At 40.7% G+C, this 26,493-nt stretch overlaps 1 protein-coding gene across 2 annotated transcripts; it reads left to right on the top strand.

The window, feature by feature from the left end:
* The first annotated feature begins 9,107 nt into the window (after positions 1-9,107).
* On the top strand, positions 9,108-25,992 carry Samd9 (sterile alpha motif domain containing 9). Of its 2 annotated transcripts, XM_021653229.2 has the most exons (3): positions 9,109-9,403; positions 15,756-15,836; positions 20,830-25,992. In XM_021653229.2, the coding sequence occupies exon 3, from the start codon at positions 20,838-20,840 to the stop codon at positions 25,584-25,586; it is 4,749 nt and encodes a 1,582-aa protein (XP_021508904.1). In that variant the 5' UTR covers positions 9,109-9,403; positions 15,756-15,836; positions 20,830-20,837; the 3' UTR covers positions 25,587-25,992. The 2 variants fall into 2 exon arrangements, with proteins under 2 accessions (XP_021508905.1, XP_021508904.1); XM_021653230.2 differs by lacking the exon at positions 15,756-15,836 and having other exon boundaries at positions 9,108-9,403.
* The last annotated feature ends 501 nt before the right edge of the window (positions 25,993-26,493 follow it).

Below are 26,493 nucleotides of genomic sequence, written 5' to 3'. Positions count from 1 at the left end.
GAACTTTATCAGACATAAGATGAGGTTTTCCAGCTTATTTACAGCTTCTGTCTGCTTGGTAGGTTAATTTCTGTCCTCTGATCTTAGGTTTGTAGATGTTTCTGCAGTATTTCTTAGAGGCAATAAATAGATGGTCTTGTTTGTTTGTTTTTTTTTTGATCAGGTCAGTTAGTTTACATCTTTACTTGGTGACTTTAGGCTGATCTCATTTAAAATTATTGTTGTTTCTTCCCATGGTTTTGCTCTATATGGTTGAATTATTAGTTGATCTCTACTTGATTGAATTACTCATTATTTTCTTCTTCCTTTTTTAGCATTAGTGGTCTGTTTATCTTCTCATGAAATACACTCTTTTCTGCATTATTATAGATGCTATTGTTTTCATTATTCCTCTGTATATAATATTCCTTTAAATATTTTCTGCAGTGTTGGCTTGGTTGTAATTAATTGCCTTAATTTGTGCTTGTCTTGAAAAATTCTTATTCCTCTTTGTCCTTTATTCTTATTCCTCTATTATCAATTTCAAGAGATCATTTTTCTGGAAACAGCAATTCTGTTAACAATGTTTACTTCCAAGGCTTGGAATACACCACCTCTTGCCTTCTTGCATTTTAGGGTTGATTATCACAGATCTGGTTTCTTTTGATGCTTCTGCCTTTACATTGGAATTGGCATTTCCCTTCTATCTTTAATATTGCTTAATTTTTTATGTTTTTGAAAACTCGGTTATGATATGTTATAGAGAAGCTCCTCTCTGATGATGTCTTTTTGCGTTCTCATTGCCTCTAGAGTTATCTCCATTTCTTTCTGGGGACTTGGGAAATGTTCTGTGATAATTTCATTAAACTCGTTGTCTACTTTTATTCCTTATCTCAGCCCCTTCTTTCATCCTGAATATTCTTAGGGTGGATTCTGAATGTGTCCAATAGTTACTGAAGGTTTGGCGCATTGTTCTTTATACACGTTAATCTTGATTTTGTCTTCCCTCTCTGACATTCTTGTTTTGTCTTATCTGTGGATAATGCTTGCCACACCTTTTTTGGTTTGGTTGTTGTTGTTCCTTGCTTGTTTTGTTAACTAAATCTTCATTTTAACATTTTGTGGTTCTTGTTGTCTTTTAAACTCTCAATTTCCTTGCTAAATATGTCCCCATGATTTTTCATTTTTCTTCTAAACTTTTGACTGGTTCACCCACTTTGATAACTTTCTTACAGATCCTGATTCAGTTTATTTCATTCATCTATTTGATCGAGTCATTTATTTGATCACTTATCCTTTTTTAAATTATATTTTAATTATTTTTCTGGCATGTCACTATCTCTAGCTTCCAGTATTGAGAAGCTGTGAACTTATATTATGGAAAGATCATAATTTGTTTTCTCCTACTGCATTTGTGTGTGTGTTTCTTGGTTGTGCTTTGCCCGTCTTTGAGATGTGCCCTCTGGTATGTGTGTTTATGCTTTCTCTGCTCTTTTAAATCTGCTTGTCTTATTTTATGTGACTCTTCCTGGTTATCAGAGTTAGCCATCTGTCCTGAGTTTGAGACTGGTGTAGGGTAGAGGATGGGGGTGCTGCCAGAATAAGTGTAACAGGTACTTGTGAGTAGGGACTGAGGGAGACTGGTGTCCTGCTATGTCACTTTAACATGTTAAATAGACATCTCAGTTAGCCATTTTGAGTTTGAGACCTGACAGTTAGGTCCCAGATGATGTCTGACGTGCCTACGAACACATCAAAGCAGACTCTAGCCTCAGATCTTCCTCAGAGTCATAAGAGCCTCTTATGGAGTCCTGGCTTCTTTCAGCTCTTCTCATTCATTCCCCCTATCCTAAAATTTCCAGCCCTCGAGCTCCAGTTCCATTCCCTGGATTCTGATTGCTTCATAATAAACCAGCGTTTTAAACTCTCTTGGTTTCTGTTGGTGCTGTTAGTTCTTCTCTTTGCCCCTTGGTTTTTCTTCCTTTCCTGTTCACCTCCCTTGCCTTGCCCCTATCTCTTCACCTCCTTCTCTCTCTCTCTCTCTCTCTCTCTCTCTCTCTCTCTCTCTCTCTCCATTGCCAGGTTCAGTCTGCTGGCAATGTCTAGTCTACTACTTTCTCTCCCTGCTCTCAACCCTTCCAGATGCCCCGGGCTGTTCTCCCCCTCATATCCACAATAAAAACCTTCTCCTCAGCCATACCTCGGAGACACTCATTTTCATCCCCTGGTGAAGCATCACTTGGATTTATGTTACTCATTACTGTCTAGAAGGGTTTGAAGACTGCTTTAACCAATACTGAGATCCGGCAGCTCTTCCAGTTTCAGCCTGCACTTGGCTAGTGCAGTTGCATCTCCAATAAGAGTAAGAGAGAATGATACTAGGGTCCTAACTGGAGGTCGTTTATAGTATTCTTAGAGTTAAAGTATATTAACAGTTAAGCAGTAAAAAGGGACGAGAGTTAGAAAAGAAGACAGAGAAAGTATAAGAGTTAGCATTTTGAGCCATAAAAAGAATACTATAAAGTAAATGCAGAAAAAAAAAAAAAGGCAGCCACGACCACACTTATTTAGGGAAGATGCAAGCTGAAAGAAAACAACCAAACGACTGAAGTACAAAGTGCAGATATAAAAATATAAAAAATGAAATAGGAGATAGTAGAATTTCTTCTTAGTTGGACGGGATGTGGATTCTCATATCTTCCCCAGCCTTTGGTTGGATGCACTGAAGGTAGGAGCTGGGCTGCTAGTCTCGGTAATTTACACAAGTTAAACCCGTGTCTTCTCTGCTAAGTAAGGCTTCTGTGTGGCACCTCGTTTTCTGCATGAACCCTCCATGCTTAGTCTCCCCGCCTCCAGTTACAATTTCCCCTGGGATGGGATTCTGCTTTCCATGTGTGGTTTCCTGTGACCAAACCTCTGAGGGGGCACGGAAGGCCTGCCTGTCACTGGATGTCAGTTCGCAACCAGCCATCGGCCCTTTCTGTTTTTCCACGTAGGAATGCTGACAAGACTCTGCAAGTTCGGAAGGACATTCCCAGCATTCCACTCACCTGGGAAGCGCAGGCCTGAGTGCTTCCCAGGCTACGTGCTCCAGGGCCCTCATCAAGAATCAGCAGCTTCAGACTTCCTGATCATGCTTCTGGCTCGGACGCCGCAGTCTGTGTGGCTCCGATGATCAGCCCTCCCACTGTGCATCCTGTCCCCAGCCTTGTCTCTGCAGTCAGGGCCATCTCCCTCTGGAAGGTGAGATAGTCTTTACACTCTGGGCACCGGTAGCTCTCATCTCCCTCAGTGTTGGGCAGCAGCGAGTGGTGTCAACTGGTACTGTCGTGTCACAGTACCCATGTGGGTCTCAGGTTGGGGGACCGTTAGCCCCTATAAGGATTATAGTCCCAGGCAGGCTTCAGGTACCGGGACCCTTGCAGCTCTCAACCTAGGTTTTACAGACTTCTCGGTTCTCTGAAGCTCTTCCGGCAATGGGGGCTGCATGTTCTTGTCTCTGGTTTCTTAGCCTCTTGTCCTTCTTTAGACAGCCCTCTTTTTCTTGCTTGCTTGCCCTCTTTCTCCCCTGTTGTCTCTTTCTCTGCTTCCCTTTTCCTTCCTCTTACTGCCCTGTCTGCTCTCAAAACCATTCAGCTGCTTGTCCATAACTCAGTGACTCCACTCAGACAGTTTCCATCGTCTGTCAGACTGCACCTGAACGTTGCTGTCTACCGGGGCACTCATTGCTGCCCGGAGCTCCATAGCTGTTCAGAAACCCGGTAGAGTTGGTATCAGTCAGCAGTGAACACCCATTGTCGGGCAAGTGAGATTTCCGGGAAGCCTGACCTCAGTGGTTCCAGGCCCAGAGGCCCCACCAAGTAGGTGTGGCTCTGCAGGCAGCATGCACAGGATTTTAATCTGCTACCTCTTCTTCAGTTTCCAGGCAGCCACCCCTCCACCACTGTCACCACCACTGCGCTGTGCTAGCTCTCCTCATACCACCACCTACTCCCAAACTACTTGTGGTGATCTGAAAGAAAATGGCCCCCATAGACTCATAGGGAGTGACGTTATTGGAGGTGTGGCCTTGTTGGAGTAGGTGTGTTACTGGGGCCAGGAGATGGGTGGGCTTTGAGGTTTCAGAAGCTCAAGCCAGGTCTATGGTTCACTGTCTCTTCCTGCTGCCTGTGGATCCAGATGTAGAACTCTCCAGCACCATGTCTACCTGCAAGCTGCCATGCTTCTGGCCATGATGATAATGGACTAAACCTCTAAACTCATAAGCCATAATTAAATGTTTTCTCTTGAAAGAGTAGCTGTGGTCACGATATCTCTTCACAGAAATAAAGCTCTAAGACACTACCAAAAGCAGACAAGAGAAACTCCTCGGGGCAAGCCTGTATTGAGCCTACGTATTTAACTTCCAGGGATACAGCACAAAAGGGCATCTCCCAGCTGAGTCCCTAAGTGAGCCTAAGCAGCCAGCTCATAGGCCCTGGAAATGGTGATCAGAACAACCACAGTCATTGGAGCGGTCGCAACATTAACTTTGGATATGTATCCAATCATAGCAACTTATTGGGGACAATCAGCCTTGTCCCACTTTCCATGAGCCACTTGTTTTTAGAGTGTTTATCTCTCTGTGTCTGTTATTTGACTTATCATAATTTAATTTTTCTGTACTATATTCATAAATTCTGACATCACTTTGGATACTGTAATTTTATATAAGTATAAGCCATAACTTTATCATTATAAAAACTAGTAAGTTTGAGTTGAAATATCAACGATTATTTAATTATTGAATTTAACAAATGGCTACTAGAAACATATCCGAAACTGGCCAAATTCGTATTATTGACCTATTATAAAGCCAGAAACTAGACACTGTAGGAGGTAGGGAAGTCTCAATAAGATGGTATTAGAAGGGAGTTGTTCTAGGATCGCTACCCCTGTCTAGCTCTGGTATGTGTTAGGTAATATGAGGAGAGGATTCAAAGAACAAGGCTTTTTTTTTTTTGTGGGGGGGATGCTTTGCTTTGAAAGAAAGGATACATCGCTCAAGTTAGTCAATTACACTTTATTCATTTTGTATCCCCCCATATGCCCCTCCCTCCTCCCCTCCCGGCCCCACCCTTCCTCCCTTTCTGCTTGCATGCCCCTCCCCAAGTCCACTGATAGGGGAGGTTCTCCTCTCCTTTCTGATTTTTTTTTTCTTCTCAATGCAGTTTATTCAGGAACCTTGAACAATCTTCTGACCCTGGGGAAAGCCAGCCCACAGCTTAAATAGCCTCTGGGTAGCCAACCCCAGCGTGCCACATGGGCAATGCAGATAGGTCCACATACATGGAAGCAAGCCAGATCCTCAGCCTTAGCCAAATGTGGAGTTGTTTGTGACAGAGAGCACTCACCATCGGGAAGGTGGAAGGCGGAAACCAGCTCCATCTTTAAGGCGTGGCATTCCGCAGCTCTCTACAGTTCCCCCTTTTTGTTTTAGATGCATCAGGCAAGAGTAGAGGTCTGATCTCTGATATTAGAAATAAATTGGGACTTTGTACTGATGTTCATTTAGGTGTCATCCACCCAAAGAGCATCAGACCCGTCCGATACCTTTTTCTCAGAGGCGGGACCTGGGGCATCAACCTGCATGCAATCAGATTTGCTCTTCTCTGGGTCGAAAGCGGCTGACCCTGAGTGCAGTGCTTAGCCTTGCATCCTGAGCGTAACATTTTAGCTTTTTATGGTAGCCAACCATGGAGGAGGGAGGGGCTTATGGGGGGATGCAGAATGAATAAAGTGTAATTGATGAAAAATTAAAAAAAAAGAAAAAAGAAAAGATAATTTAAGAACCTTAAATGACTTTCAAAAGTGGAGGAAAACATGGAGTTAGTCAATTTACATGGAGCACGTCTCGCCCCTGGGGGCAATGGTCTCCTGAACCTACTCAGACCTCGGACACCACCACTGCTAGTTCTAGAACTGATGCAGGATGTTCCAACAAGGGGGTTAAGGCTTCTCATAATATTTCCTATAAGCCCACACCTGTTTGTTTATAACCCCCATTTTTATTCATTGTTAGCCAGATAGAGCCAAGTAATTGTGATAATGACACTTGCTTTTTTTGCCCAATGCTGGAATGCTAGTGAATTTAGGTATGCCCTGGTTACTCGCATGCCTCGCTGGGTGCCTGTGCCCGTTAATCTCTTCTTTAACAAAAATCTTAACGTGACGCTTTCTAGAGCACAGGGATGCTCTAGGATAGTGACTTACAAAGTCAGAATCATGCCTGATGGAATAACTAGTTTTATAATGAGCTCCTTTATTTGAAGGATTTCCTAAGTTCTGAAAGCAGTACTTAATTCTTAAGGAAATATGAAGACCGAAAAAACAGTTAATACCACCCATTTGTTTAACCCCAGAATGGGTTCTGCTTGTCTTTACCTAAGATGTTTTTGGGTGTTTTGGTTTCTGCACGTCATAACACTCCTTCCTATCCTTCAGCACTTGCATTTTTTTTCACCTACCTCTTCTGCAGTGTTCTCTGGGTCCTGGAAAGGCTCAGACGGATGTCTCACTTAGGGCTGAGCCCTCAACAGTCAGTTACTCTCAACACTTTGGCCAGTTATGAGTCTCTGCATTAACTGATGTTACCTGAAAGAAAGCACTTTTTTGACCCAGGCTTAGAGCAGTGCTAGTCTAGGAGTACAAACAAATATTTAGAAAGCTGTTTGACATGTTCATTTAGCAAAACAACAATTAATTGTGACCTCCCTGGCTTTTGAAAAAATTTAGAGTACCAGCCTAAATTTCCTCCTGGGGAGTAAGACTCAAATTTTGTCAACAAATAGTTAACTTAACAGCCATGCCACTATTCCACCAGTGGACTTTTCTTGCCTGGCATGTCAGCACATAGGATTAATGGCTGGAAGAGACCATTGATGACCTTTGTACCCCAGCAGCCTGCATGGCACTTTTTTAAAGTACCAAACAAATATAGCCATCAGTGAAACTCAAAATAAAACTACTTTGAGATTCTCCCTCACTCCAGTCAGAACGACTACTACCTAGATGTTTGCAAGGATATGGAGGATGAGAAACACGTATTCATTATTGGTGGGTGTGTAAACTGGTATGGAAAATAAAACTACCATGTAATCCAGCTATCCCTTTCCTGGTGGTGTGTTCAAAGGTCTCTTTTTCCTGCAACTGCATATCTACGCTCATTGCATGGCTGCTGTATTCGCAATAGTCAGGAAGTGGATACAGCCTATATCCATGGGTACCCATCAGCAGATGTCCATTAAGTGATGGATAATGAAAACATGGCACATATGCACAGCCGTACTCAGCTTTTACAAACCAAAACTTACAGAAAAAATGAGGGGAACTGGAAAATATTACATTGAGTGAGGTAACTCAGAACCTGTCAAATGGGATCCTAACTTTGAATGTGTAGATTTCTGAGTTTAAGTTAGAGTATCTGTAGAGGCCAAGAATCAAGAAACATACGCTGCAGGGAGACAGACATCTTTAAAGTGTGGGGGGGCAAGTAAAATAGACGTTATACAGAAGCAGACAGGAGAAATACAGGAGTAGAAAGATTTAAACGATGGTTGGGTGAGGGATGGGGCTGAGGAGAAGGGGGATGGGGAAAAGAAGGGTTGAGGAAAAGGAATTCAGAACCAGGGATTATGAAAAAGCCATATAGAGACATAATTTTATAAAATAATACAATCAAGGGGTGAGGGGAGGTGGATGACGTTGGTCCCAGAAGCTATAGAAAAGTTCCGGTGTGAAGTATGGGACATTTCTCTCCCAGTTGAGAGGTCCCAGAGGCCCCAAACACAGCTGTCACCATTGCCCTTGCTTGCCCATGGGAACTAGACAGTAAGGTCTTATTGCTGAAAACAGCACACATTTGGTTTGGGGGACAGAGGAAAATCAAGCTGGAGCAGATCTGGAGACTATACGTGTGTGCCAGTAAAGGGCTGGTGTTGTCCTTTCTCAGAAACAGCAAATGTTTCTTCATTGATAGGGTTCTTCAAACTCTCCAAGTGATACTTTCAGACAACCGAAGATGTCAAATCTATCTAATATCTTTCAGTCATATATATATTATATAATTATATGTATAATTATATGTATAATTATATAATATATATTATATATAATATATATGATTGAAAGATATTAGATGGATATATATCCATATATATATATATATATATATATATGCCTACATAGGTATAGGTATTTAACAAACTTTCTTGTAACACTCTTCTTTGAATGGCTTACTTAGCATAAGAATTTATAAACACCAACGGCAAAAGCACAGTGATCTAGGAGTATCGGCATTGCTATGAAAATGACATTCAGTAAGTGCTGTAGCGGTCTGTTTGTGCCCCACCCCCTCTCTCTTCGGTTTTTGGTTTTTTGAGATAGGGTTTCTCTGTGTAGCCCTGGCCGTCGTGGACTCGCTTTGTAGACCAGGCTGGCCTCTAACTCACAGAGAACCGCCTACCTCTGCCTCTGCCTCCCAGAGTGCTGGGATCTACAGGCGTGTGGCACCGTGCCCGGCTGTTTGTACCTTCCTAACGCTTGATTTAACTTGATCCCTCAGGTCTTCTGTTCATGGTCTCTTGTGATAATTAATATTATATTCGATCCTGAGAGCACATAACCTTCATGATATCCTCAGAGGCGTCAGTAAAAGAGAAAGAGAGACCCAAGTGAGCAAGCTTGCCCTAGCTCAGCTTCGGCTGCTCTGTCTGCCTGAGGGCTCTGCAGGAAGTGGGTTTTCTCCAGGGGCAGCTCCTTCTTCCAGGTCTTTCTAGCCTCCAAAACCCATAAGGAATACATTTCCTTTCTTTACGAATCACCTTGTCTGTGGTATTCAGTTTTAGCAGCACAGCATATGATAAGACAATATTAAATATAAAAAAATAAAAACAAAAACTGGTGGTCTCACGGGATCAGTTAAACAGACTCACGCGTCGTTTGTCTACAGCTGAAACATCAGGGCTCTCTGCCAGCGCTCAAACATCTCAGACTTTAAGTCTTTGCACGTTACCCAAACAAACCAGAAGGTGGCATAGTTGGTACTAGAGAAAAGCAAACAAGGAGAAAATAGCATTTCAGAAAGTCGCTTTCCATATCAGAGAATCGAAACTGAGAAGAGGTCAGCTTTTTTTTTTTTTTCCCCACTTCCACACCCTGCCGGCTTCAGACACGCCCTGGTGTTTTCTCAGCCAGTTTGAGCTGGTGTCGAGGTAGAAGGGCACAGGAGATAAGCTTCCATCCCAAACAAATGAAATTGTTTTTCTCTGACATCTTAGGAAAAAGAGAATACAGACTCCAGACATTCTCCATACCGAAATGGACAGTTTCTTCTCTTTTATTTATTTTAATTTTTTTTTTACATAGAAGAAATTTGAAAGTTTGGGTAAGTACATATCTCTGCTTTCCTATTATTGTTATTCTTGGTGTCTATAGCAACAGCTTACTGAAATATACTTTGTGGTTAGAATGTTTAAATGTATTCCAAAACAAAACTAATAATTTTCTAGCCTAGAATTTCTGAACTATGTGGTACTGTGAAAGGTGCTGTGGTCAAAACATCCCATTAAAGATGTGTTGAAAATTAGGGACACCTCTCTTAACATCCCCTAAAGAAAAGCAGCCTCTTCAGAAAGAAATAAAATCAACATTTTAATGTTTACATTAACGAAAAACACAATCCCCCAATCACTCTAAGGAACAGGCAGTTTAGAAAAGGAAATCCTTAATAGCTCCTTGGATATTAGTGTTAAATCCATGTGTGGGAGACAGAAATGCAATGTTTCCGAGAGCTTCAGCTAGAGAGCTTTGGAATCAAGGCAGTTTATGTAAGAACCAGAGGCTTAGGTCTGACTTTCTCCCGAAGTAGCTGATAATGTTCAAGGGGCAAGGAAAACAATGTTGCTGAATGAAGACCTTCTTTCAGAAAAACTGATAAATGGTACAATCTCTCTCTCTCTCTCTCTCTCTCTCTCTCTCTCTCTCTCTCTCTCTGTGTGTGTGTGTGTGTGTGTGTGTGTGTGTGTGTGTGTGTGTTCAGTTATATAAATTGTATTCCTTTTTTACACTGCGTAAGCTAAGGAGCAACTCTCAGAGACATTTTAAAATGCACACACACACACACACACCCACACACCACTTATTTTTAGCTCTAATTGGCCTTCCTCCTGTTCTTTTATATATGTGTGACCTTGCTGCAAGCCTTTTAGAAACACAGGACGGTCTAAAGAAACCATTAATAGAGTGACACATGGAAAGAAGTTTTATCCCCTGGACTATATTCCCGCAAAGTGGCCTCACCTGCAGCTGTAAATGATTGATTGAAGGGCTGTGGAGACTCAAGAGCGGCTTTAGAGCGGTGGTTCTCAACCTATGGGTCGTGACAACTTCGGGGTCAAATGCCCTTTTCACAGAGGTTGCCTAAGACCGTGGGAAAACATAGATCGTTACATTACAATTCATACCAATCACAGAGTTACAGTTACGACCTAGCGATGACTATAAGTTTATGGTTAGGCGTCACCAGGAGGAACTGTATTAAAGGGTCGCAGCATTAAGAAGGTTGAGAACCGCTGATTTAGAGAGAGCATTGTGAAGAGTGAAACCTGTTCAGTTGCGTAAGCTCAAAGTGAAAATAGTAAAAATGCAGCCCTATTCATTTTTATTTTAATTTATTTTTAATTACAGTTTATTCACTTTGTATCCCAGCTGTACCTCCTCCCTCATCCCCTCCCAGTTCCACCCTCCCTCTCTCATCTCTTCCCATGCCCCTCCCTAAGTCCACTGATAGGGGAGGTCCTCCTCCCCTTCCTTCTCACCGTAGCCTATCAGGTCTCATCAGGACTGGCTGCATTGTCTTCCTCTGTGGCCTGGTAAGGCTGCTCCCCCTTCAGGGGGAGGTTATCAAAGAGCCAGCCACTGAGTTCATGTCAGAGACAGTCCCTGTTCCCCTTATTAGGGAGCACATTTGGAGACTGAGCTGCAATGGGCTACATCTGTTCAGGGATTGTAGGTTATCTCCATGAATTGTCCTTGGCTAGAGTATCAGTCTCAGAAAAGACCCCGGGCCCAAATTTTTTGGTTCTGTTGCTCTCCTTGTGAAGCTCCTGTCTCCTCCAGATCTTTCTGTCTCCCCCTTCTTTCATAAGATTCCCTGCACTCTGCCTAAAGTTTGTCTATGTGTCTCAGCATCTGCTTCGATATCCTGCTGGGTAGTCTTTTAGAGTCCCTCTGTGGTAGGCTCCTGTCCTGTTTCTTGCTTTCTCCCTCTTCCAATGTCCAGATGTCCATCCTCTTTGCCTTTCTGAATGAGGATTGAGCATCTTACCCAGGGTCCTCCTTCTTATTTAACTTCTTTAGGTGTACAAATTTTAGTGTGATTACCCTATATTATATGTCTAATATCCACTTATAAGTGAGTATATACAGTATGCCTTTCTGCTTCTGGCTTACCTCACTCAGGCTGATCTTTTCTAGTTCCCATCATTTATCTGCAAATTTCATGATTTCCTCATTTTTTATTGCTGAGTAATATTCCATGTGTAAATGTACCACTCTTTCTGTATCTATTCTTCCACTGAGGGACATCTGGGTTGTTTCCAGGTTCTGGCTATTTATTACAAATAAAGCTGCTACAAACATGGTTGAGCAAATGTCCTTGTTGTATACTTGAGCATCTTTTGGATATAAGCCTAGGAGTGGTATAGCTGGACCTAGAGGAAGCACTATTCCTAATTGTCTGAGAAAGCACCAGATTGATTTCCAAAGCAGTTGTACAAGTTTACATTCCCATCAGCAATGGAGGAGGGTTCCCCTTTCTCCACATCCTCTCCAGCATGTGCTGTCACTTGAGTTCTTTTTTTTTTTTTTCAATGCAGTTTATTCAGGAACCTTGAACAATCCTCCGACCCTGGGGAAAGCCAGCCCACAGCTTAAATAGCCTCTGGGTAGCCAACCCAGGCGTGTCACGTGGGCAATGCAGATAGGTCCACATACATGGAAGCAAGCCAGATCCTCATCCTTAGCCAAATGTGGAATTGTTCGTCACTTGAGTTCTTGATCTTAGCCATTCTGATGGGTTTAAGGTGAAATCTTGGGGTTGTTTTTATTTGCATCTCCCTGATGAGTAAGGATGTTGAGTATTTCCTTGAGTGTTTCTCTGCCATTCCATATTCCTCTACAGAGAATTCTCTGTTTAGCTCTGTTCCCCATTTTTAATTGGACTACTTGGTTTGTTGGTGTTTAACTTCTTGAGTTCTTTATATATTCTGGATATTAGCCCTCTGTCAGATATAGGGTTGGTGAAGATCCTTTCCCAATCTGTAGGCTGTTGTTTTGTTCTGATGACAGTGTCCTTTGCTTTACAGAAGTAAAGGAAAAGCTTTACAGAAGCTTTCCATTTTCAAGAGGTCCCATTTATTGATTGTTGCTTTTAGAGCCTGTGTTGTTGGTGTTCTGTTCAGGAAGTTGTCTCCTATGCCAACGAGTTCAAGGCCCTTCCCACTTTTTCTTCTAACAGATTTAGTGTGTATTTTATCTGCTTAATTTCTCAACCAAACATTTCAGCCCAGATCTCTATGACTCCATCCCTTATATATGAGAACTCAGATCTATATTCTGATGTGTTTATAGCATGTAACTCATGCACAAATAATCCATCTAACTCACGACTTCATCTTGTATTTTTATATTATTACACCAAGAGGGTGGGGACTGCATGTGTTTAACTATGATAAGATTTCACTGATAAAATTAGAGAGACTCCAGGTGTCCTTACAAGATGTGGCATAAGAACCCTAGGCTTGTCCTCAGGAGCCTGAGGACACCTGTCAGCCTAATGGCCATCATGTGCTCACTGTATCTCAGTAGAGAGTGGGCAGCAGAGGTCGGCTGGACAAGGTAGTGAAAGCAGAGAGTGAGTATTTGAGGCACACAGCTGGTCAGTTGCATGTCAGTATATGAGGCCTTACTTACATACAGAAGTAACTAGTGGACAGTGGGATCAGGTGTTAGAGAACAGTAAAAATCAGTAGAGGCACTGTCCTTTCCTGCCTCCTTCTCCTTGCTCACTGCCTGATCACTTGTACAGGAGGAAGCATTGACAAACTGGAGGTGGCAGTTATCTGTCATTTAAACATCTCTTATTACGCCTGGGTCATTTTGGTAGAATCCATAAAACTTTCATCCATGAAGATGTAGACAGAAGAAGTGGAAACTGATGCTCTGGGATCTATTTTGCTTTTCAAATTGTTAATTGAGCAGAAGTGGCAAACTGTGATGGTAGGAATTCTGGGAACTTTACCATTGGCTTGGACCAGGCCAAGGTGGGCTGCTGCAAAAGAGATGATAGCACTTTCAATGCCTGGTGTCATTCAGAATCTTCCATTTCTGGTCTAAGCTATACTAAATGTACTGAAATGCTATGCAGTTATAGAAAATAGTGTACCTACCTGGCCATTTATACATAGGAAGTTTAGGTTTGAAATAGAATGTCTGATGAAGTGTGCACTTTTGCCAAAGGTGGAATGTTGCTTTAAAACTAGGCCAATCAAGCGATAAAAAGTTACTATAATAACCTCTAAAGTGAAAAGTATCGGCACTGAACAGACTTCTGGCATAGAAAACTTAGTCATTGAACTATAACTTTAGGAGTTGTGCTATTGAGCTGCTGTGTGCTGAGGCACTGGGCTGTTTTTGGGTGCGGGCGTGAGAAAGTTTGCTGTTGTGGTTCCTTGTGTGACCGGGGAGAATCCAGTGTTTTAACACTGTGACAGGTAGTTAGCATAAAGTTCATGTTGGAAAACCATGCCACCCACTAAAAAAGAAATCACTCACACACACTTACATTCACACACAAGTACATGTGCAAGCGCTTTCTCTCTCCCTGTCCCTCTTTCTCTCACTCTCCCCCTCATTCTATCCCTATCTATCTATCTATCTATCTATCTCACACACACAAACACACATGCATGCATGCATGCACACAAATTTAATGCAAATAAGTAAAAATATTCAAATGCCGTAATAATAAAAGCCATTGTTTTATATGCTGGTTGAAATGTTAGTAAAACAATAGACAGAAAGAATGAGTAGAGTACTATTAAAGGACTTTCTGATAGGCTAGAATTGTAAATTCAGTTTACAAACTGGCTACTTAAATTCATGGTGTAAGAGTTCTCTTCATTGAAAACAGTCTGCTTATTCAGAAAGCTTATTCCACTTCAAAATCTCAAGTGAGACGTTACTCTTTCTATTAGATTTTCATCACACATTCACACATACAAACACACGCACACACAGCAAATGAAATAGCTAAGAAGATTGGCTAGAAACAAGTTTGTCGTTTAAAAAGAGAAAACAAAACAAAATCACACATATATGTATGAAACATACTGTTTCAGATTGAAAACTGGGACCTAGTGAGGTGTTTAAAAGATACTCTTCTCTGCTGATCCTTAGCAATGCTGAAGGTAGATTCATCACTCAGTTGCTGTTTGTTTTTCTGTGCTAGAGATCAAAGCCCAAATCTACCACTGAGCTATAGCCACAGGGTAGATAACTTAAGGTAAAGTTTTAGAGAGATTAAAGAAAACAATACTCAGAGTTAACTGTGAGTGGAATAAGGAAGTCAAAAGCTGGTCTGGAAATCTGATGTATTAATACTGTTTGGTAAAAATTTAAGACTTGAACACCTTGACTTGAGCTAGTGATTACTGGTTGTTCTAGGACACACCAATAGTCTTGTTTCTGTGCAGCCTCCGCTTTGTTTTAGACATCTCTTTATTTCATCGTGTATTTCAGAGGCAACACTGGCTCTTTAAATGAAATGTGATTTATATGAGGTGAATTCTGATGTTTCCCTGTATGTTAATTTACATAACTTCCCATCTTCAGTGTCCTGGTTCCATTCCCAGAAAACACATCCCTAAGCAGAAACTACTGCCGTAGTTTAACTCCTCCTGTCCTTGAACTTCAAGGAACTATCCCCACACAATGTTTTCTCTGTGCTGGCTCCTTCATTCCCTCCCACTGACAGGACAGGAGCCCACCACAGAAGACCTCTGAAAGACTCTACCCAGCAGTGTATCAAATCAGATGCTGAGACTCATAGCCAACTTTGGGCAGAGTGCAGGGAATCTTATGAAAGAAGGGAGAGATAGAAAGACCTGGAGGGGACAGGAGCTCCACAAGGAGAGAAAGAAAAAAAAATCTGGGCTCTTTTCTGAGACTGATGTTCCCTCCCTCTGACGTGACTGAGTCATCTCTGTTGTTGCTGAATAAGCACTTTAGGGTTTGTCGGGGTTTTTTCCCCCCGCCCACTAAAATTGTTGAGCTTTTTCAAATTAGCTGAAACAATCTGCATTCCCACCAGCACTTTCCAAAAGCTCCATTTGCTCCACAGTTTCACCAACACTTGGGGTTCTGTGGTTTTGATGCCAGCCGTTCTGGTTAGCTTGTGTCATTCTGTGCAGTTTAAGTTTGAATGTCTGAAACTGGTTAAGGTTTTTGAGCTGCTGTAGAACCCATGTGACTTTCAAAAGCCCCACTGGTTTGCCATCCTTCAGCTAGTCCTACCTTGTCCACATCGCCAACCCAGAACCAGCCAGTTGACCAACGTTCACGTAGGTAGAGAGGCCTTGGCATCCCCGGGGTGGTGACACGCAGCTCCTGCTGTGTAGGATATAACTTCAAAAGTATAAGCTTTCCAAATGCATTCATCTTGTTTCTTGTCGATGCAGTGCGAACACTGGTGACCTCTGTGACCTGTAAGGTTCCCTGGGCAGTGCAGCCCCATTTCACTGCTTCTCTACCCAGTTTTGGTAAGTTACATATTTCACCTCACTGTTCAGATTTGATTCGTCTAAAGTTGGTTGTACTAACCTCGGGTTTCTTCTTATGAAGTGGGCCTTACATGAAATCAGATAATAGTTGGTCACTGCCAATTGCTTTGTGCCACTATTGCTCTATCTCAATTTACAGACAGGTCATCATTATAGATCAAAGATTATGTAGCTAGGTTTGTGTTTACCTTTCTCCTTTGATTTCATGCAGAATGCCTTCCAGTACCACAAACACTAGTCTATAGGGGTGAAGGTTGTAGGTAGACACCAGCTTAACATCTCCATGTTCAATGACTCATGTAGGTGATGTCATCAGCAACAGAGTTTTACTGTCAGTTGTGGAGAGCCACTATGGTGGTTTGAATCAGTTTGGCCCCCATAGACTCAAGCGTTTGTGTGCTTGGCCCACGGGGAGTGGCACTGTTAGGAGGTAAGGTCTTGTTGGAGTAGGTGTGGCCTTGTTGGAGAAAGTGTGTCACCATGAGGTGGTTTGAGGGTTCCTGTGCTCATGCTCTGCCCAGGGTGGAGTGAGAACCTCTTCCTGGCTGCCTGCAGGAGCCAGTCTCCCCCTGGCTCCCTTTGCATCAAGATGTAGATGTCTTGGCCCCTCCAGAACCATGTCAGCCTGTGTGCTGCCACGCCTTCTGCCATGATGATAATGGTCTAAACTCTGAAACTGTAAGTCAGCTCCTATTAAATGTTGTACTTTGTAAGAGATGCCTTGGTCATAGGGGCTTCACAGCAGTGGACCCTAACACAGAGAGCAGCCAATAGCCTTGACAATAGGTTATGTTGTTTGGGATTCTCCTGAGGTCCCTTTGACCAACAACTAGATGACCAACAACCCATTCCTGGCACTGGAAACTTCATTTAGTGATGAGAAATGTGAAGCCTTGACCGAGACTTCATCTCTCCCATTATTTGACAATTTCGTTTAGATTCCACTCACACTTGTATAATTTTAGGAAGTTTCTATTGGATTAGGTTTCTAAATGGCTCCTCAAATGGCCCTCAGTTTTAGCTGTCCCCATATTACTTCCATTGTCCTCTGCTTCCGTCCACATTTGCATTTGATCCTCTCATTCCTATCCCTCTACATCAATAACTATCTATTCCATTTCTTCTTCCTAGGGAGGTCCCTCCCCAGTATTCCCTTACTCTAGACCTAGCCTCTCTGGTTATACAGATTGTATCTTTCTTATCTAAGACTTAATGGTCAATATTCATATACAAGTTAAATCATATCATATTTGTCTTTCTGGGTCTGGGTTACCTCACTCAGGATGAATTGTTCTAGCTCCATCCATTTACCTGTGAATTCACGATTTCATTTTTTTTTTAATACCTGAGCAATATTCCATTGAGTAAATGTACCACATTTTCGTTATTCATTCAACTGACATCTAAACTATTTCCAGTTTCTGGCTATTATTAATAGAACAGCAATGAACATGTTTGAGTAAGTGTCCCTGTAGTAAGATAAACATCCTTTGGTTATATTCTCCACAGTTATATAGCTGGATCTACAGGAAAACTGATTCCTAGCTTCCTGAGACACAGATGTCCACAGTCTCTGTACAAGTTTGTACCCCCGCCAGCCATGGATGAGTGTGTCCCTAACTCCACATAATTGAATATATGAGCTGTCATTTGTTTTACAGATATTGGCCATTCTGACTGGTATAAGATGAAATCTCAAAGGGGTTTTCATTTGCATTTACCTGATGACTAAGGATATCGAATATTTCTTTAATGTTTCTCAGCCATTTGAGTTTCTTTTTTTAAGAATTCTGTTTTTCTGTTTTTTAAGAATTCTGTTTTTAAGAATTCTGCACATGATTTTGGATTAGGATTTATTTTCTTGATGCTCAGTTTTTTGAGTATATATATATATATAATTTGAATATTTATTTTTACTTCTATTTATTTATAAATATTAGCCCTCTATAAAGTGTATGGTTGGTAAAATCTTTCCGAATTCTGAGGCTTATTACTTTGACCTAATGACAGTGTCCTTTGCTGTGCAGAAGCCTCTCAGTTTCATGAGATCCCATTTATTAATTGTCGATCTTAGTGCCTGCACAAATAGTGTTCTGTTTAGAAAGTCTTTTCCTGTGTCCATAAGTTCAAGACTAGTTGCCTCATTCTCGTCTATCAGGTTCAGTGTATCTGGTTTTATGTTGAGATCTTTGATTTGGAGTTGAGTTTTGTACAGGGTGATTAATATCAATCTATTTGAATTATTCTATGTGCCACTGTCCAGTTTGACCAGCACCATTTGTTGAAGATGCTGTCTTTTTCACAATGTGTATTTTTGGTTTCTCTATCTGATCTTCAATTCGTTTTTAAGTTGATTCCATTGACAAACATGTTTGGTTTTGTGCCAATAACATATTGTTTTATTACTGTAATTCTGTAGTACATCTTGAAATCAGAAATGGTGATACCTTGAGCAGTTCTTTTATTATTTGGAGTTGAGTTAGTTATTCTGGGTTTTTCAGTTTTTTCACATGAAGCTGAGAATTTATCCTTTCAAGGTCTGTGAAGAACTGTGTTGGAACTTTGAGAGGGATTGCATTGAATATGTAGCTTACTTTTGGTAAGATGGCCTTTTTTTTTTTTTTTTTGCCACATTAATGCTACTGATCCGTGAGCCTGGGAGATCTTTCCATCTTCTGATATCTTCTTCAATTTCTTTCTTCAATGTCTTGAATTGTACAAGTCTTTCACTTGCTTGGGTGGAGTTATTCCAAGATATTTTATATTATTTGACACTATTGTGAAAGTTATTGTTTCCCTGATTGCTTTCTCAGTCCATTTGTCATTTGTATATAGGAAGGTTACTGATTTTTGTGTATTAACTTTGTATCCCACTAATTTGCTGAAAGTGTTTATCAGCTTTAGGAGTCCCCTGGTAGAATTTTTAGGATCACTTATGTTTACTATCATGTCACCTACAAATAAAAATACTTTGACTTCTTCCTTTAAAATTTGTAGCCCTTTGATCTTCTTCAGTTGTCTTGTTGCTCTAGCTAAGACTTCAAGTACTATACTGAATAAATATGAGAGAGTGGACAGCCTTGTCTTGCCCCTGAAAATGCTTGAGATCATCTTCATTTAGGTTGATGATGGCTGTGGGCCTGTTCTAAATTTCCTCTTCCCTAGTCATTGTTCTGCTGCTATGAAGAGACATCATGACCAAGAAAACTCTTATGAACAAAAGCATTTAATTTGGGGCTTGCTTATAGTTTCAGAGCTGCTGTCCATCATCACCATGGCTAAGAGCGTGTTGGCATGTAGGCAGGCGACATCCTGATAGGCCAAAAGAGAAAGGCTGGGTCAGGCATGGGCTTTGCAAACCTCAAAGTCACAAACTTCTTCCAACAAAGCATGCCTCAAAATCCTTCCAGTTCAAGTAGGACCTCTCTCTGGTGACTTCGCATTCAAACATATGAACCTATAGGGCCTGTTATTATTCAAAGCCCCTAGCCCCATAGCCTTGTAGTCACATCATACTCTAAAAATTCACTCACCCAACTTTAAAAGTCCATCATAGTCAATCATTTCCTCAACACAGTTTAAAAAAGTTCAAGGTTGGGGAAACTTCCAACATACAATGTCAGAATATACATTACCATTCCAAAAGGGAGGAAAGGGACCACAGTAAAGAAATACTAGACCAAAATAAGACTGAAAACCAGCAGAGCAAACTCAAATTTTGTATCTCCATGTCTGATGTCAAACCAATCTTCAAATCTCCAACTCCTTTTGGCTTTGTTGAAAACAATATGTTTCTCTCACTTGGGCTGGTCCCACACCCAGTCTGAAGCTCTTCTTGGCAGGTATCCCACAACTCTGACATCTCCAGCGTCTTGAGGTCTCCAACACAATCCAGCCTTCACTTTTACAGCTTCATGCAATGGCCTCTCTGGGCTTCCACACAGGGACACCTCTAACACATTCTTGGCCTCAGCAGCTTTCTGAAGCCAGACTTTTGGCTACTTTAAGGATTCTTTTTCTCTACCACCCCTCTCCACACTTATCCCACCCTTCCAACCTCCCCCCAACATAGGTATGAAAAAAGAAGACTAGATGGAAGAGGAGACATCGAAACAGACAAATTATGACATCCAATAATATCCTTTTGCTGATTAGATTAAATGTTTATGACAATGCCACCCTGAATGCACCCAATCTCATCTTGTCTGAAGTGTTGAAACCTACATCTGTTTTTGTGTTCATATTTTAGGTCTGTACAATGGGACTCGGTAATAGAAAAAATTCTCAGTCAGTGGCATACACTTGCTCTAGCCATAAAGATGTAAAGAAGTAACTATGTCTAACCACCACTGAAGGTCAATGATCTTTAGAATCTACCCTGGGATTTATATTTTCTAAGTAGATAACACAAAGCATCAAAATAGTTTGCCAAATGGGAAACTCAGTTAACACCTCAAAATATTAAGTATTTTATGACTATCATGAATCTTTAATTAATATTTGATTATCCTATTCCTTTCTAACTATACTTAGCACTTATATATTCTATTTCATTGGTCTCTTTCACAACAAGTCGAACAAACAACACTTAGCTCTACATTTAGTTTTCATATTTTTATTTTCTTCTGTATAGCAGAGCTGAACATTCTTAATAACACAAAAAACACACATTATAGTTGACAACCATAAAAAAAGATGATCTGTGAATGGAATCATCCCCAACATATAGTTAGTATAGTTAGTATAAAAAGCAAAGAAAGTAAAAAGGACTGAAAATAAGGTGCTACAATTGATGTAAGGAAAGGTGATATGCATCTGTATTTGGTGGTATTTTTCTTGGTTGACGTAGAGCAAACTGGTGTCTAAAACTTTCCAAATGATGTGACACATGGGTATTTTACTTATTTAAAAACTGAATGTTTCACATTTTCACTTATAAGCTACAACATCATTTTTCTTCTTCTTTATACAGCTATCAGAATGGCAGAGAAACTCAACCTTCCAAAAAATACAGATGATTGGACAAAAGAGGACGTAAACCTGTGGTTAGAAAGTCATAAGATTGACCAAAAGCACAGGGAAACCTTGATGGCACAAGATGTGAGCGGAGCAGTCTTGAAGTGGTTAAATAAAAAGCATCTTGTTGAAATGGGCATAACCCATGGGCCAGCCATCCAAATAGAAGAACTATTCAAAGAATTGCAGAAAACATCCTCAAAGCATCCTGCGCAGACCTCTAAGAAGACAAAAGGCAGTAAAAATAGCCCTAAGATCCAGACAGAAAGTAGAGAGACTTCAAAGCAAAACCAAAGGGGTGAAGAGAACTCACATAAGGCTGATGCCTCTGCAGTGAGTCCAGAGGCTCAAGGTTCTAAATCAGAAAAAAATGAGCTGTTGGGGGATTTAACAGAGAGACAGGATAAGGAGTCATCTCCAGGACCAACATGCATTGCATATCCCTTCAATGAATTCAACAATCCATATCGTTACAAATTACATTTCACCCTACAGCCTGAAACTGGGCCACTCAATCTCATTGATCCTGTACATGAATTCAAAGCCTTTACAAACACAGAAAAAGCCACAGAAGAGGACATTAAAATGAAATTCAGCAACGAGACTTTCCGATTTGCTTCTGCTTGCATGAACTCACGTACTAATGGCACCATTCATTTTGGAGTCAAAGACAAGCCCCAAGGAAAAATCGTTGGTGTGGAACTCAACAAGGTCACTAAGGATGCCTTAATCAACCACTTCATTCTGATGATAGACCAGTATTTTGAGGTCCATCAGGTCCAACAAGCAAAGAAGTGCATTCGAGAGCCAAGATTTGTGGAAGTTTTACTGCCAGATAGTACTCCATCTAACAAATTTGTTATTGAAGTGGATGTCATTCCAAAGTACTTGGAATGCAAGGAAGACTACTTCCAAATCAAAATACAGGAGCATAAGAACCAAGCATGGCAACAAAGTTCAAAATACTCAGTCTTTGTGCGAGATGGACCTAGAACTAAGGATATTATAGGGAATAAAGCTGATTTTAAAACCTTCAAGTTAGATTTAAAAGCGGTAGCAGACTCTAGGAAAGAAGCAGAAGATAAATGCAAAGCAAAACCAAAAGAAAACAGCCGTGAGGGACAAAAGCTAATTGACCTGTTGACAGGAAATAAGGATCTGCTGGATAACTCCTACTATGAGTGGTACATACTTGTAACAAATAAATGCCATCCAAATCAAACCAAACACTTAGATTTCCTGAAGGAGATTAAGTGGTTTGCTGTGTTAGAGTTTGATCCCGAGTCTGAGAGCAATGGCGTAGTCAAGGCTTTCAAAGGAAGCCGAGTAGCAAACCTCCACTTCCCAAGCCTGTTTCTAGAAGAAAAACCCACATTGAATGAGAAGATTTGCAGTCTGAATCTTTACCAGCAACCTAGCTGGATTTTCTGCAATGGGAGGTTAGACCTGGGGAGTGACAAATACAAACCCTTAGATCCAATTTCCTGGCAAAGAGAACGAGCTTCTGAAGTCAGGAGGCTGATTTCATTTCTTACACGTGACGACATAATGCCAACAGGGAGATTTTTGGTGGTGTTTTTATTACTGTCCTCTGTGGATGACCCAAGAGACCCCCTTATTGAGACTTTCTGTGCTTTCTATCAAGATCTCAAAGGGATGGAAAATATATTGTGTATTTGTGCACAGCCGCACATATATCAGGTATGGAAAGACCTACTTGAAGCAAGATTATCAAGACAGCAAAATGAATTATCAAGCCAAAGCATCTCTGCTCTAAATCTTGCAGAGATAAATGGCACAATTCTTAAGTTAAAATCTTTAACTCAGTCTTCAACACGATTCTTGCCATCTGTCGGCAAATCTACCATCCTTCTGAAAAAGGAAGAAGAAATCATGACTGCCTTGGAAATTCTCTGTGAAAATGAATGTGAAGGTACTCTCTTGGAGAAAGACAGAGCAAAATTACTTGAATTCAAGACATCCAAAGAGGAAGATTTCTACAGAGGTGGCAAAGTGTCCTGGTGGAACTTCTACTTTTCTTCTGAAAACTATTCTTCATCATTTGTCAAAAGGGATAAATATGTAAAACTTGAAAATAAGATTCAAGAATGGGCAGAGTCTTCTCAACCCGTGTGTGCAAAAATTATTCATCTGTATCATCATCCGGGCTGCGGGGGAACCACTTTGGCCATGCATATTCTCTGGGAGTTAAGAAAGAAATTCAGATGTGCTGTGCTAAAAAATAAAACTGAGGACTTCTCAGAAATCGGAGAACAGGTAACAAATTTAGTCACCTACGGAGCAACGAACCATCAGGAGTACGTACCTGTGCTGCTCCTAGTGGATGATTTTGAAGAGCAGGACAACGTTTACCTTCTTCAGGCCTCCATCCAAACCGCTGTCGCCAACAAACACATTCGCTACGAGAAGCCTCTAGTGATCATTCTAAATTGTACCAGGTCACAAAATCCTGAGAAAAGTGCAAAGATCCCAGACAGCGTTGCCCTAGTACACCAACTGTCTGATAAGGAACAGAGAGCATTTGAGCTTAAACTGACAGAAATCAAAGAAAAGCATAAAAACTTTGAAGATTTTTATTCTTTTATGATCATGAAAAATGACTTTGATGAAGAATACATAGTAAATGTGGTCAGGAACATTCTGAAAGGGCAAAATGTCACCACCAAAGAGGCAAAGCTCTTTGCTTTCCTGGCCCTCCTTAACGCTTTTGTACCGGACACTACCATTTCCCTTTCACAGTGTGAGTATTTCCTAGGAATCTCAAACAAGAAGGCTTTCTGGGGGACAGAAAAGTTTGAAGACAAGATGGGTACCTTTTCTACAATTCTAATCAAGTCAGAGGTGATTGAATGTGGGAGCTACTATGGGGTGCGCACTATCCACCATTTGATTGCCACCCTCTCGCTGGAAGAATTGAAAAGAAGTTACAACTTGAACAAAAGTAAAATTGTGATGGACATGCTACAAGAAAATCTGTTCTATGACACTGGTATAGGAAAAACCAAATTTTTCCAAGATATGCAAACACTGCTGCTCACAAGACAGCGCAATGAGCATGAAGGTGAGACAGGAAACTGGTTCTCTCCATTCATTGAAGCATTGCATAAAGATGAGGGAAATGATGCAGTTAAAGATGTGTTACTTGAAGCTACCCGGAGGTTCAACCCCAACGCATTCATTTGCCAAGCTCTGGCAAGGCATTTCTACCTTAAAGAGAAGGACTTTAAAAACGCTCTCTCCTGGGCAAAACAAGCCAGAAAGATAGAGCCTGATAATTCTTACATCTCAGATACGCTAGGACAAGTCTACAAAAGTAAAATAAGATGGTGGATGGATGATCATTTTAAAAATGGAACTGTCTCAGCCAATGAGCTAACTGAACTTTTAGAGTCAGCGGAGCATGCATCCACTGCTTTCAAGCAATCTCAACAGCAAACTGAAGACAGAGAATACGAGGGGAAAGAAAAGCTGTACCAGAAGTCAAAGAGGAGGTACGACACTTACAACATCGCTGGGTACCAAGGGGAGATAGAAGTCGGGCTCTTCACCATCCAGATCCTCCAACTCATACCCTTTTTTGACAACAAAAATGAACTATCTAAACGAGATATGATCAACTTTATTTCAGGGAGTTGTGACATCCCTGGGGGTGAAAATGAGTTTAAGTCAGTACTCAAGAATTTTATTCCTTATCTCACTAACCTGCAATTTTCTTTGAAGAAATGCTTTGATTTTTTCGATGATTACTTCGTCCTTCTAAAACCCAGGAACAATATCAAGCAATATGAAGAAGCTAAATGTCGAAGGAAGGTGGCTGGGTACTTTAAGAAATATGTAGAAATATTCGGGCCCTTGGAAGAATTACAGAATCAAAATTTTAAATCAAAGCTCAGTCTACCACTTCAAGTAGAAAAGACTCGAAGATGCCTGGAAGCTTTAAAAGCAGACAAGTTTTCTGGACTCTTAGAATATCTTATCAAAAGTCCGAAAGATGCTGTGGTCTCCATGGAAGATATAGTAAACAAATACACTTTCCTCCTAGAGCAATGTGCTATCAAAGCCCAACAAAAAGAAAAGCAAAACTTCATCTTGGCCAACATCATTCTCTCTTGTATGAACCCTACCTCCAAACTGGTGAAGCCAATTAAAAAACTGAAAGAGCAGCTTCGAGAGATCCTACAACCAATCGGACTGACTTACCAATTTTCAGAACCTTATTTTCTAGCTTCTCTTTTATTCTGGCCAGAAAACCAACAACTAGATCAAGATTCTAAACAAGTGGGAAACTATGCCCGAGCACTGGAAACTTCTTTCAGGGGCCATTATAAACGCATGCAGCGCACAAAGCAACCAATTGCATATTTCTTTCTTGGAAAAGGTAACAATAGGAACAGGCTTATCCACAAAGGAAAAATTGATGAAAATTTTGAAAAGGCATCCGATATTAATTCCTTGTGGCATAGTGGAAAAGTATGGGAAGAAGAAAAAGTCAAGGGCCTTTTGGTTCGTTTGCAGGGACGAGCTGAAAATGGTTACGTATACATAGAGTACGGAATCAACGAAAAAATCACAATACCAATTACACCCACTCATTTAGGTCAACTTAGAAGTGGGAGAAGCATAGAAAAGATATCTTTTTATCTAGGGTTTTCTATTGGAGGTCTTCTTGCTTATGATATTAAAATTGTTTAAGATCCTGAGCTTCTTCATCTAGAGATGTGGTTTTGGTGTTCCCGTTTTTTCTTTAATTTTCTTATAGATACAACTCTTAGTAATTCTGTGTAATGGGACTGGGGGAGCAGTAGAAGTCTGAGCCTTGGTTGGCTATTTTTGTGTAATGGCTACATAGGATTCTCTTTACTCTTCTGTCTGTATAACTATATTGTTAAGGAAAAACATGAGCAAAATAAAATTAAAATAAACATGTAATTTGTTTTTGTCTTCATCTCACTAGAGTCTTGCTAGGGGCAGTTTTCCCCCGGCCTTCTGCATAAAAATTACCTCCATAATTTATCAGTTAACTTTTTACTTTTAATTGACAAATTGTTATTCAGTGTGATGTTTTGAAATAAAATACATTAGCTGAACGTTATATTCATTTCTTCACACACTTATGTCTTGTTATAAGAATATTTAAAATATATTCTCTTAGCAACTTTCTCATTTTTCTTTTTTGTTTTGTTTTGGGTTATTGTTGTTGTTTTTAAATCAGGGCCACTTTATGTAGTCCTGGCTGTCCTGGAACACATTAAGTAAACCAGGCTGGCTTTGAACTCACAGAGATCAGCCTGCCCCCGCCTCCCAAGTCCTAAACTTAAGGGTGTGCACCACCATGCCAACCTGCAATTTTCAGTAATATGCTACTTTGTTATTAACTGTAATTGCCACACTACATAATAACTACATACTCTCTGTCCTGTGCCTTTGCTCCTGTGAGCTCAGTTTCTTGGATTCCACATGTATATGAGAATGTAAATTATTTTTCCATACTTGATTTGTTTCACTTATGCCAGATAATGATATTTTAAAAATCAATACTGGTGAAGATGATTTAATGATTAAAAAAATAATAATAATCCCTCCAACTAAACACAGTCTT

Source organism: Meriones unguiculatus, chromosome 21 (genome assembly GCF_030254825.1).
Source record: "Meriones unguiculatus strain TT.TT164.6M chromosome 21, Bangor_MerUng_6.1, whole genome shotgun sequence".
Classification (NCBI taxonomy): Eukaryota; Metazoa; Chordata; class Mammalia; order Rodentia; family Muridae; genus Meriones; species Meriones unguiculatus.
Note: the sequence above shows the minus strand (reverse complement) of the source record. Positions and strands in the feature narration are given on the sequence as shown.

Coding starts and splice junctions, on each gene's coding strand:
- Samd9 (XM_021653230.2), top strand. CDS start 20,838: ATGGCAGAGAAACTCAACCTTCCAAAAAATACAGATGATTGGACAAAA.